At 37.9% G+C, this 13,814-nt stretch overlaps 1 protein-coding gene across 1 annotated transcript; it reads right to left on the bottom strand.

Moving 5' to 3' along the window:
• Window positions 1-398: 398 nt before the first annotated feature.
• Window positions 399-12,673, bottom strand: LOC122525719. The gene is made up of 7 exons (XM_043648647.1): window positions 12,602-12,673; window positions 7,610-7,689; window positions 7,207-7,294; window positions 6,100-6,272; window positions 3,840-4,816; window positions 1,042-3,729; window positions 399-942 (listed from the first exon to the last, which is right to left on the bottom strand). The coding sequence occupies exons 1-7, from the start codon at window positions 12,646-12,648 to the stop codon at window positions 676-678; spliced, it is 4,320 nt and encodes a 1,439-aa protein (XP_043504582.1). The 5' UTR covers window positions 12,649-12,673; the 3' UTR covers window positions 399-675.
• Between the last annotated feature and the right edge of the window lie 1,141 nt (window positions 12,674-13,814).

Raw genomic sequence — 13,814 nt, 5'->3', positions numbered from 1 at the left:
AGGGAGGAAAAAACAGGGGAATAAAAAGGAGATATTATAAATTGCACTCCATTAATCATCACATTTACAAAAACTGGTCGCGTTCGATTTGAAAGGAATTATGTTGTTATCCATTTTGTTCGCTTCTTTCTCTCTCTATATATATCTCGTTTTTGTTCTTTCTATTACTATTATCTTTTTCTAGCAATGCCAGTATCGATACTTATTATAACGTATACTACAGCTAGTCCTTTTTCTTAATCACATTGAAGTGTTGCTCAGAAGACGATGATTTAGAAACGAAAATCTTCCTTTATACATGCAAGAGCACGAGTTAAACCGATCAGTTAAATATATCGGTTGATATATCATCTATATTTACAAAACTACGCGTGCTCCTCAATTGCATTATTCTCGTCTTTCTGATATGTGCATAAAAACATCCATAAACATCCCAACATGAACATACATACACGGACATGCTCATATAATAATTATAATGAATTCTGTACACTTAGATATCTCATCGTCGTTTCACCGTGCAGTCTTTCGCGATACATACTTATATAGAAGTTCCAAGTTCTTCATTTGTTATCATAAAAAATATGGACGACGAATAATGTACATATAAACGTTAAAAGTTCTTTCTTTAGAAATTTGCGATCTCGTTTAGAAGAGACAAAATTTTCCTAATATTCAGCCTATGAATTGCGAAAGATCGGGTAATTTGAAACCGTTGAACGAAAACGGCGTTGGCAAACTTCTGTGATTACTTCTGACTGGCCCAAAGGTAGGAAAACTGGTAGGCGTAGTGAACTGTGGAAGACTTCTCGATGACGATTCGGTGGCAGCTAAAATGAAACCGCATTGCGCTGTACACACGTCATCTCTTAAGATCGCTTCGCGGGATGCTTCGCGTAATAGCTGATTGCAATCCGTTACGCGTAAAGATGCACATTGGGTCTGAAATTGGAGAAATATATTATAGCGTAAAGGAAATGTTCTCTACGACGTCGTCGGTTGAAGTTGTAAAAGTCATTTGTGCGGTTATAAAATACTTACACCTTCCGTCGTGCAAACGCAACTAGTACAAGGCGTAGGGAAACCAGAGTCACCAACGGCAACGTTCCTTCCACCGATTTGACATCCGTGTCTGGTTTCTCGCCATGCAGTGAAATCCATATGCGGCATCGAGCTGCAAGGTACTCTAGGATTCAAGAAATTACTCGGCAAATCGAAAGCCGCCCTTTGCATCTCCGCGTGCTCGTCCATGTTCTCGCACATAACTTTGGACAAAGTCGTTTTACGAATTTCCGCCAATTGATGTTCGGTGAATCGAATATTAGGATCATCGGTTTCGTACCAGAAACGATCGCATTTCCTTAATTGTCGGAATTGTATCGCTATTATGCAAGCGAAGGTCGGACCTACTAAGCCTCCTTGGAGAGGTCTTTCGCTCATCCCACCAGGGAACAAATCTATGTCGTCTACCGATGCGTAGATTCGTTTCATACGTGCTATAACTTCCGGCGCCATCTCTCTCGACAGATCTTCGAAGGTAGTGGCTTTCTTTAAATTACAAAGAGCTCTGTATTGATTATAAGATGGTATTCCATGATCTCTAGCTCGATGAACATTAAGAGCAATCAAGTCCACACCGGAATGTGGAATTCGTCGATTTTCAAACAAATGATTGGTCACTTCTCCGGTGATAAATTGATCGAGAGTTTCCATGGGTGTCGATACCAATCCACGCGTCATTTCATCCACCATACCCGATTGATAAAGCATATCAGGATTGAAGAATCCATCGCGTAAAAGTATGGGAGGATCGATGTTCTGATAATTGCGATCCATTCGCGGTAAATGCGGTCTCAATAAGGAATGACCTATCCTAAAAGCAGCCGTTGCAAACTCGTTCAAGACACTGGGATTACAAGTTGGCGAATATTCTTTGTAATAGCCTTGAGGAAGTAATTTCAAGCCGTAAAGACTAACGGCATTCCATCCTAAAATTCTTGGTAAGAATTCGTTGTAAGTTAAATGTTGAAGCATAGAACTGATTATACGCCGAGATTGTTGATACAATTTTTCATTATCCCAATGCGGATTAACTAATTTTAATCCTTCGGAGATTCTATTGTGCTCTCGTATCCACATGGTATGCATAACCGTTAAAGCTGGTTGCTCCGATGCTCTGCCATCCCCACCGATAAAACAATATGACGATCTTGCCTTACATTCCGGATGCGTAGCCGATTGCGGTAATAAATCTTTGCCGCGATTAGTATTGGTCGTCATATTCATGCGACCATTAAAACCACGTAAAATGTTAGATATACAATTGTTCTCGCCATATACCACCGAGCCATCCAAGTAAGCCGTGTTCTGATTCACCTGTTCTCTAGGACCTAAATGTTGTTGACCGGGTAACGACCTCATCGATGGGAAACACATTCGTGCGCCAGACGTGACATTTACCGTCGGATAAAAATGATCACCCGGCGGTACGGGGAACGGATTGCATTCGGCGTGAACCGTTTGCGGGGAATCGCATGATCTACAACTCGGTATAGACTCCGCGAAACCCTTGTGAATCGGTGTCATAGTTAAGTCGTGATCGAGAAACTGAGCAAACTGCATAACCATTAACGTGTATCTATTGTGAAGGTTCGAAATATCTGGATGAATCACCGTCGATACTACTCTTGGATTAGGTAAGGGAACACCCGTTACAGATCTAGTTCTTGGTTTGGACACGCCGTCTTCGTACACCGGTGGCAACAATCTAGCGAACGTGGTCAAGGATTGACCTAGATTTGGATTACGAAGATTGTTACAATGTCCTGACAATGTTCTGTATGGCGTTGTGGGATCGCAAGGACTGTTATCAACCGGGCATTCTATTTCATCGTGATTGGTAGCCTTGTTGTGAGGTAAAAATCCAGAAATATCAACGTTTTGAAGTATATCGGAGAAATCGTTATTCGGAAAGCCAAGAACGTTATCCGTGCTATCAAAAATCTGTCGCTTTCTACGTCTGAGTCCATGAACGCCGTTTAAGATCTCGTTTGTTGCTAGCTCGTACATAATCGACGAATTGGCCAATAACAAAGCATCTTTGTTTGCTTTCGAAAAGCTCGCAGCTGTACCAGCCGGTGATTTCGGATCAGCTATTCTTTGTTCCAACCAAGCGTTATATTCCAATTGTTTCCTTTCGATCAGATCTTGTTCAGCTTTTTTCACTGCCATTGCTATTAAATCCGGACTAATTTCAAATGATAAATCGGGAACCGATTGAGTAGTCGTCATGTAATTATCTAGGACGGGTACGGGCACAGGTTCGTCTCTCCAAGCTGACAAATCCAACACTTCGTACTGGTTACATTTAATTTTAGCATTAAGAAACGAATCTTGTTGGATAAATGCATTAGGCTGAATTTTACGAATTTCGCTATTGGCACAGATAAGTCCCGCGAGCGAAACTTTGCGTATCTCCGTTAATTGTTCCGACGTTAAACCCGATGGAGGAATATCGTTTTCATACCAGAATCTATCCGAATATCTCATGTTAACGAATTGTTTCTTGAGAAGACAAGAAAACGTTGGGCCTACTGCCATGCCTGTCGATGGTATTTCCAGGATTCCTCCCACCAAAAGGTCCACGTCTTCTATTCTGGTATAAATAGATTCCAGTAGTTTAACATTCTTCTGTTGCATAACTCGTTCGAGGTCATTGAAGTTTTTCGGCTGTAAGGATAAAGGAGAACGAATGTGAAATTATTTGGAAAGATTATCGAGTCGATGACATATTCATTGCGAATAATATATATATATATATAAAAAGAAGGAAATTATACCTCACTGAGATTACCCGAACAAAATTGTAGAAATTGAATATATCCAGGTACGCCATGATCACGTGCAATATGAACATATTTAGCAGCAGCAGTAGCAGCAGCAGCAGCAGCAAAGTTCGAATCAATCATGGAAATGCCAAGATTAAAACTAACGCGATTAGCTAACGTAGTGACGTGATCTTCGAGACACATGCCTGAAGAACACGTATTCTGTTTGCGTAAGGAGGTCAAAATACGCAACGCGGCCAAAGCAACAGCGTCATAAGTTCCTGCTTTGTTCGTTGACGAGTAACCATTAAAGAATCCATTGGTAGCAGGTCTTAACTCAGGATCGATGAAAGATAACTCGCCTAGGATACTTGGTACATATTCGTTTAACGTGATATGCTGAATTTCGGCTATTAATGCTCGCCTTGCTTCGAGAAATAATTTCGTGTCGTCCCAATGTTCGTTAAGTTCCCATAATCTTTCGGCTATTCGATTATGTTCGTTTAAAAGTACTACGTAAAGACGACCCAATGGTGTAGGATGCGAATCGTTGCAAATCTGACAGGCCGATGGTTCTACCTTGCCACGAACGTAACTTCGAATTTGATGTAATTTATCGTCATTGCTTCCATAAAGATTCGAACCGTCCAAATAACTCGATTCGCTGTTCATTTGTTTTCTATATTCGAATCCACATTGATCGATCGACAATGTTGGAACCGATCTCATGTAACCGATACATCCTTCTCGATCGTTGATCTGGTAACATTCCGAGTGTCGATCGGTAATCGAACAACACCGATGTCTGTCAGGATCGACGTGGACCGTAGAGGCTATATCCTCGAGTACCAATTCGGACCATAGACCGACCAAACTGGTCAATGCTTCGTGAGATTCGTCAAATTTCAAGGAACTTCGTATCCTCTCGACCGCTTCCGTTGCCGATGGAATACTATGACTGCTCAAAGATTGCCGTGGACTTCCAATACCTTTAAAAGAACATCGACGAGTCGTGACGCTTTCACTTTTATACGGTGAAAAATGAGAAACGATTAAAGAACACGTACGACCTGCCTTATGTTTTGTCTTTTATACATTTTCTTTTTATTATTTTAATATTATTATTATTATCGTCCAAGCGAATTCCTTCGTCATTGCTAAACTCTGGACTAAGTTTTCTTTTTTATCGACTTCCGAGTACGTACTTGCTATCATTTTATCGAGATCGTATGCTTAATAAAAATGAAATATTTTCTTCGTAGATTATCTTTATTGTTCTTTATGCATCAAAATTGAAACGAAGAAGAAAAATCTAATGTAAAAGTTGCACAATTGTATCGAAAAGAAAAAGAACATTATAAATAGAATGAAAATAATTTAGGGTTGTCAGAGAGTGGAAAAAAAGAAGGTCGTCGTTGCGCTAAGATTCCGCATAGGTGTAACGTTATCGAGAAAGGAAAGTGAAAATTGGAATGTGCGCGTGTGCGCGCAATACACATGCGAGAAATATGTAGAGAAGCCAGTTGTAAAATCTCAACAATCGCAAAGAGAGTAAGCTTAATTCGCTTGAACACGGCCGAGCCTTGAGCCCAGCCCTCGATATCGGATTAGAAATGGTAGATTAGCATGCCGAAAGACGCGCGTGAATCTTTGAAATAGAGAGTGCTGTCTTCGCGCAAGGCCGTTACGCCATCGTTCATACACTCGTCATAGACTACTCGTCGCGATTCTATAAATAATAAGCGACTCGATTGTCTAATATTTTGTTTTCCTTTACGAGCAAAATTATGGCCATTCCAATGACTTTATTCGTCCATTTTAACTTTCCAATTAAGCAATTTAACTTTCATTTAATAAACGAAGTAAAGTGTTCTCGACAAATTATTCGACGTTTTGACACAAATTATAAGAACACAATCGATACGTCTTTTCTTTTATTTCCGTTTTCTTTCTCGCAATTAATATCGAAGCGGGAAAGTACGGTTAGGGAACTAACCGATATTATTAGAAAATGATTTAATTGGTCTATAAAAATTGCAATGATTTAACGATCTACGATTAAAGTGATCAAAGTTTCAAACTGGCCGTCCTAAAATAAAATGGAAGAAAGACTTTTGATCTAGTAGCTTCTTCCTTATTCTTCGTTATTTTCTCGATATTGACTTTCTCCTCTGAATTTTCACTTTGAATTCTCTATGTGGTTTTATCTTGATTGACTTTACTAACGAATCTTACGAACATTTCAAGGAAATAAGAAATAATAATAACCTACCATCGGAATACGCGGGAGGTAATAATTTTAAAAACGGAGAACCCCTGGCACCCCAATCATGATGCCTCACATTATTGCACGTTCCGGAAGGAGTTCTATACTTGCTCGGTGGGCAAGGTCGGGCCGATCTCGCCGCGCAAGAAGTACCGTTCGATTCCATCCTGTTCTGCAACCTAAAAGCAAAGAACAAAAAGTCGAAGTTTAACGTGATTCGAAAAACCGCTAAACTGCTTAGTATAAAGTTACTCGTTCTTTTGCATTAGGAAAGAAATTTAACGATCGCATTACTTTTTTTTCCAAAGATCTTCTCTCATCGCAAATTCGATCATAGAAGTACATAGAAAATGATTGTTTTCGCGATGAAAGTGAAAAATAATACGCAATCTTCTTTTCCTTCGCGATTGCACTCTCTTCCTGTTGAATTAGTTGTCTTCTTCTTATTCTTCTTTCATTTCCTTAGGCTTTTTTCTGGAGTTTTTTCTGGAACTGTCGTCGCGTTGTAAGACTTTTACTTTCGCGGTCGAGGAAAGGTGCCGGCGGTCGCGTCCGTTGTTGGCTGCACCGGTATTTCAGTCACGAGGAAGGTTTCTAGTCCGGCCATTGCCGGCAATATCCCCTTTCCTCGACCTCGAGAAGGCTACCGGCCCCCCACCGTCGCGACCATAATCTATTTTACTCGCATTAACTCCTAGTACCGTCAACAAGGATATATCATTCCAAAAGGAATACGTAACGAATATCCCGATTGCAATTTCTGAAAATATTTCTATTAACTAGTTCATTCGTGATTTAACTATGAATCATTTCTATTTCATTTCGATAGTTAATGAACCGCTTGCGAAAAGTTTTTTAATGTAATCCAATCGTGTTTTGCCCGTGACTAATTAGGTTGCGTATTCTCCGACGTTGAACGACCTTCGAGCTTTTTGAAATTTCTATTTTGCAAAGATCACCGAATCGATAATACGAAAGGTCCGTCTTTATAAAGTCTTTGATGAAATCTTTTACTTCAACTTTAGGAACAATGTACATTTCTTTTCTTTACTATTGCAGAATGACTTTCAAATGAACTCGGAATAATTAGGATATAAAAATAGCGCTGTATACCATGATTTTGATTGATAAGCATGTCTCTCTGATTCGATCGCTGCACGTACTCTCGCTTGTAAATCGCTATCAACGCCGTAAACGTATTCTGTAATGCAAACAAAGAGACACATCAAATTTTAGATCAATCTTAGATCCGCATATGCTAATTATACATACTTTCGAGAAATTAAAGTTAAATCTATTCGGGTTCTCTGTGAACCGAACGATACGGGACAAAATTGCTTTTTCGACAAAAATCAGATGGAATCCCGTATAGAAGAGTAAGAGCCACGTCAAAATGTATAAAATGTACGTTACGTCTTCTCGAAGAGGTAACGATCGACGGAATTTGAAATTAGATACGAATGAAAGAATATCATATGTATATCGTAATTACTCGTCGACGCATAATCGCACTTACCCGAAATATCGTACCGATGGACCCCAGGTGAAAGTGCCAATCCCACGGCGACCACAGTTGCGAGCAAGCCCACGCTACTCCTGAAACGATCATTTCATTTAACGCCACCGAACTTACTAATCTTCCGAATGATCTTTTTACATAATCCAATATATGACGACTTTAGTTCGATGTTTTTTCTACCCTCGTAGATTTTCCTTAGAATCTCATATTTTCTAAGTATGATATTTTAGTAGGATGACTTTTGAAAAAAATAAGAAATAAAAGGGAAAGAAAGAATGCATTTCACGATTCAGGTTGATTTCCATCAACTCGAGGTAGCACACGGTGTGCCATCGTAATCGTTGGCATGCGGCTATCTTACAAAGGCATTCACGTATATCTGTCTGTGTATACTTTCTCTGTGCAAAAGAGAAAGAGAGAAAGACGGAAAAAGAGAAGGTTAGAGAAAGAGGATCAAAAGCTGTCTGCGAGGAAGAGAACGTTCCAAAGGCAAGTTTTACAACGAGAAAGAAAGAAAAAGAGAAAATAAATGAGAGAGGGAAGCAAACTTATACGAAGATTCGATGCGATCGATTTCATTTCTTTTCTCGGCAAATTTCTCAATCGCCATATTTAAATTCCGTAAAGTTCGATCGAAGATACGAAAGAAAGTTTTAGAATACGTATATGTGAATTTTGTTCAAATTTACTAATGAAAAATAATACATTTGATAGGAGAATTCGATATACCCGTATCATAAGCATATCCGACAATGAGATAGAAAGTAGTTTGAACGGCATTTATAGACTAAATTGACTCTAGCAATAAGAAACAAGACTATCGCTTGCTAGACTATGCGAGGTGCAGTTCTCCAAGTGCAACGAGTACAACTATTCAAATGTTAATCACCTCGCGACGTATTATTTTCCAATTTCTATCCACAATACAATATAAAAATACAAAAGTTAATATTAATAAGTAGCTTTAGCTCGGGTAGCCAAAGATAATAAGAAAAACAAATGAAAATATTAATTCATTATTCATTTAATATAGTTATTATTGAATAATTAAATGATTAATCAAACATATTTTGCAAAGAAAAGAAGGTGAAAAAGATTCGAAGCATCGAAAAAATAATTTTCTCGCGTTTCCCGTCAACCAAGATGGATTTCTTCCTACTTTCGTCCCTGACATTGTTCCCAGTAGAAAACTGCATATCTCTTCGACAAACCAGTTCTAACCAAACATTCACCATTACCCTAAATATTACTGTAATAACGATTTAATAGTACACCGACGGAACGTAAAGAAGAAAAAGCTTGAGAACAAAGTATTAGTAGAAATATTCGCGTGAAATGTATTAGATATGTCGAATTAATAATGGAATTTACGAGCGAAGGTAACGCTTTTATGGACATTTCCAGTGGTGCCTAGTTAATGGAAACGTGCGTTACAGCGCGTACGTAGTTAGGCGTATATACCAGGTATAGTCAGGACGCGTAGTCACGAAGCCAAGGCACACGCCAGCCGACCGTCGAGCATAATTCAGTGTCAGTGGGTCAGCGGAAACCGGAGAAATCTTTCTTCGAGAGCGAGACGCACACGTGCGTTGCGTCGTCTTCTTCTTTGGCTTCGTAGGCTTCTACCTGTCTATCTCTCTCACACACACACACACACACACACATATCATATATAAAACGAATCTGGGAATCTACCTTAGGAGCCACAAAATGCCGGATAGACCTTTCAAGGACGCATTTCAATCGACAAACATTATTTTCAGCTTTTCTTTCAAATGAAAACCCACCGTACAAAGTTGATTTATTAAATATTCGTTGAGAAATGATTAAACGATGAAATGATAGAAATGGGAAGGAAAAGGAAGGCGATGCCTTCTCGAGGAAGTGTTCGAGATCGGTGAAAGTATTTCTCGATTCGATCGTCGAGAGTGGTCGAACGCGTTTTGCTGGAGAACGGAAAAAAAGAGAGAGGGAGAAAAAAGATAGGACCTCGGACGAGAATCTTTTCGTGTTGTTTTATTTTTTCTTTTTTCTTTTAAGGAGAATCGCTTCTACGAAGGTCATCGAAGAATCATCGAAGAATTACCGAAGAATTACGTTAATCGCCGAATTAGTCCAAATATGTCGACGACAGTTTTGACGATTTACGCGAACGTAATGTAGTATTTCATCGCATGAAACTTTTCGAGTCTCCGATTAATCCAAACGATAATCCAAGAAGCAACAACGTAGGTTGCCCAAGAAATTCCATTCAGTGAGATCTTGATTCGACTCGTGTGTTCACCTTATAAAAGATCGTTGAAAAAAGAATTGGGCAACTTGTTCGTTGAATTACACGAGAGTTCTACCGTGTCAATTCTTCTTTACAATTAAATTGTTATACCTAACCGACGTTATATAACAATTGTCCTAAAGAAATTTCTTTGCAGATTTGCGTTATAACAAAATGACGACGATGATATAGAAAAATTATTAGTTTTAAAAGGAAAAATATGAAGATAAAAAAGAGAGAAAAATTTGTTTGATCGCGCGGATGACATTTTCATGAATTAAATAGAATGATCGTTGTACGGATCGTTGGGTTACGTCATAAAGAGGATTCAATGAAAGATAAGACAGAGTCGAGGAGAAAGAAATGATCAATTTGTTGGATAAAAGTGTAGTTCGATTTGTTCGTTGTTATCGTCGCGTTTAGTTAAGTACGAGCGAATGAAGATGGGTAGTAGGATCGAAGAGCATCGCGAAAACTTGCTCTCCTTGACTCGATCATCCACGGCACGTCGCGTTGCGTCGTTATCCTCCTTTACTGTTACCTTCGCTCCTTACTTACTTATATTTTTGTACGATCATTTGACGGTCACAACCTCCTGACCTATTTAAATCGATTCGTTTAACGCGCATCTTTCCCGATTTACTCGAATTTTTCTCCATAACTGTGAACGACGCGTTTATGAAAAAACAATATTTTGATATGTCATTTATAAAAAGTAGATAAAAAGAACAACGAAATGAAATGAAATGTTAGCGACAATATCGCTAGGAACGTTTTACGAGGGTGAAAGTTTCGAGAATATGGAACTTTCTTTGAATTCTTGCCTTTCGTATAAATAATTCATAACCAGCATACGATACGTTGGTATCAAGTTCGCTCATCCCCGACGACTACTTATAATTAACAATGACTGTGATTACTTAACACGAAACTAAATCATTAATACAATCAAATTATAGGTATATGTGACGCAAAAAAGATATGATTTATTACGCGTCGTAATATCGTACATCGTTACCTTTCTACTTCCTCGCAAATTAACGATGCGTGTTATCGTAGTAAAAAAGGAATAAAGAAACGCAAAATGAAGACTATGCAAATACGAATGTCAAATTTGTCAACGAATTATTCGTAACAATTACAAGATATCGATGATACGAGGGTGGGTTGAAACTTTTCAGCCTAAAAGACTCTTATTTTTTGATCAAATAAATGTCAGTTTGATTGACAAAAAATTGGTTTATATGTTAGGCCCGTAACTTTTCAAGCCACCCACGAATATATTTATACGCTTGCAATAATTATCATTATCAACAATTACGGGACACCCTGTATACGTATGTATATAGAAAGTACGTTCGAATGATAAAATGCATACATTAAACGTATCTTATGATTCTATAATTTACATAAAGTTTTTTTTTTTCCTTATATTTACCATATACGTAGAAGCTTCGAACGTTAAAATATGGTAACTCTCTATGATTTAATCTGATAAGACGGAAAAAGAAAAATACGAAAAGATAGATTCTTTTCGATATACCAATTGGTACAAAATTAACGTCCACGTTTCCCGTTATTCAACGAAAGATTTTACCGAGAACTCTCGAATATTACACCTTCTTATTTAGCTTTTCTTAAATCGTATATATGCGCAAACATACATACACCTATATGCGATACATATATCATGGAGTTATATCGTACTAAACGTAATTTCGCATCGGCAATCGCGCGAGAGAAGCTTACGCGATTCTCTTCTTTAACTAATTACAGGATCGATTCTACCTCTTTTCTCTCCGCGTAATCTATTCCAGTTAAAAACATAAAACGAGCTAAAGTAATTAATTCGCAATATCAAAATTATTAATCAGCATGCCCGTTTATATTAATTTATCTGTGATACTTAAGATTTATTATTCTTCTTTGACTCGTTTTTATTTCGTTAACGATCAAACGCATTTCATTTGTTAACATTTCTCGCGTATACGTCAAACGAATTTCCGAGAGAAATTTGACGGTAATAATTTCAACGCATGAAAAATAAGTCCAACGGATGAATCGTATAAATCGAATTCAACGTTCGAATGTTTATTCATGATTGAATATTAGAGTTACGCGAAAGTCGCTTATAAAAAGAAAATTCAACCTTTAGAAATTGAAATTTCTATTCTCATTACTTTGATTGATTTGACTATTTACCACCATTTATAAAAATGTAAGATTATAATTATTAGATAACAAATAATTGATTGTTCATAATTTCAAAGAAAAATCTAACAATAAGTCGAACCGCAAACGACGCTTTTAAGATTAATATTTGAAGATTAGTATACTCTCGCGTATTTGCTTACTTAACTCGAAACTAAATTTTAATGACAATCTTCAAATTGCACGGAGCATGACAAAATGTTACTTTTTAAGTAAAGAAAATTACACGGGTTTAGTGTCGAAAGTAACGATGTGTCAAATATGAATTTACAAAGTTCTGGACAAAGTTTAGGTGTCGCCATTAAAATTATGTTACATATATGTTACAAGACATTAAAAAATATTCATTTTAGCGTATGAAATAAGAAGATTGACTAATCGATTCAATAATTATAGGAATAAATTGTAATATTTGTGATTTTGAAGAAAATAATCATAGGAAAAAATTCCAATGAAAATTTCAATAATTCAAAATGCGAAGAAAAATGTGAAAAAAGATGTCATACCTGAGAAAAGTGAAGTTGTTGGTTTTTTTGACGGTTCCGATCGCCATGATCGTTGAATATAAATTTCACAAAGGATCGAAACGAAAAAAGGCGACTCGATCTCTTTCTTTTTTTTCTCTCTTTTTTCTCTCTTTTTTCTCTCTTTTTTCTCTGGATAAATAGATATTGAAAAAAAAATAGAGAAAGAGGAAATTGTTCTAATCGCGGATTATTACTATTTATTTATACTCCGCACAAGTATAACCCGATTAGAAGAAGAGAGTCCATGCGTCGGCAACGGTGCCGGTCCGACGGCAAACTGAGACCACGAGAAGGCAATATTCCCCTTTCGTAGGAATAGCACTGGAGAGTAAAACGATCACGATTACGAACTCGATTGTAGTAGTAGTATGGTGGTATGGTAGTTATGGTGGTGGTAATGCCGATGCACAGAGGTGGTGGACGCGAGTGAAAGCGAGAGCGTACCTACTCGAAGACGAAGCACGCGTTGCGAGTCCAACTTGTCAAGAGAGAAAGGTTCAAAGCTTTCCTTTATCTTTTACCAGGAACAAGCTCTTTTTTATTAATATTTTCCTTATATATCGTATACCCTTTAGAATACAACAAATTCTTCTTTGTTCCAAAGTGCTTTCGACAAGTCCCCCCTCCCCTTCTTCTCACCATCCATCGATGTTTACCATCACCTTTTACTAGTCTTCCGAGAAGAACACTTCGCTGCCCTTTTTCTTTTCTAGATTCTTTACGCGTGTCTTCGATATCCCGAAACTTTTTTAACTGATACTTCCGCTAAGCGTCATGCAAGCCTTTTATATTGTCGGATTCGTTTAAACTAATCGTTCTCTCAAATTTGACTTTTAATAACGCGCTGCGTCATCAAAGATCGATTTACGATTAAATGCCGATAATGTCGCCAATAATGTCGCCACCGATGACGTCGCGATAGGAGCCGGTTTATGAATTTGAAAATCCGCCAATTGAATAGCTGACGAAATAGTCGAATGACGATAGAAAACGACGACTGCGTACGGATAATTGATAATTGATAATTGATGACGGCAGAAGGCCGCCGACGGATCAACGTGTTTTCGTCTAAGATTTAATTATCCTAAGATTTTCTCATTGTCAGTCATAAATTACTACCGATTGTGAGATCCGTTATCCACTAATACTCTTGCGCTCTGGAATTCAATTACAGCTGTCGATAAAAGGCCAT

Source organism: Polistes fuscatus, unplaced genomic scaffold, assembly GCF_010416935.1.
Source record: "Polistes fuscatus isolate 324 unplaced genomic scaffold, CU_Pfus_HIC Scaffold10, whole genome shotgun sequence".
Taxonomy (NCBI): Eukaryota; Metazoa; Arthropoda; class Insecta; order Hymenoptera; family Vespidae; genus Polistes; species Polistes fuscatus.
This window is presented reverse-complemented; position numbering and strand designations above follow the sequence as displayed.

Bases quoted from the DNA above. Each gene is read 5' to 3' on its own strand.
- LOC122525719 (XM_043648647.1), bottom strand. From the start codon at position 12,648: ATGGCGATCGGAACCGTCAAAAAAACCAACAACTTCACTTTTCTCAG. The intron at 7,690-12,601 runs GTATGACATCTT...TGATCGTTTCAG, and splicing joins AACAACTTCACTTTTCTCAG to GAGTAGCGTGGGCTTGCTCG. The intron at 4,817-6,099 runs GTAGGTTATTAT...GTTCTTTTAAAG, and splicing joins ACCTCCCGCGTATTCCGATG to GTATTGGAAGTCCACGGCAA.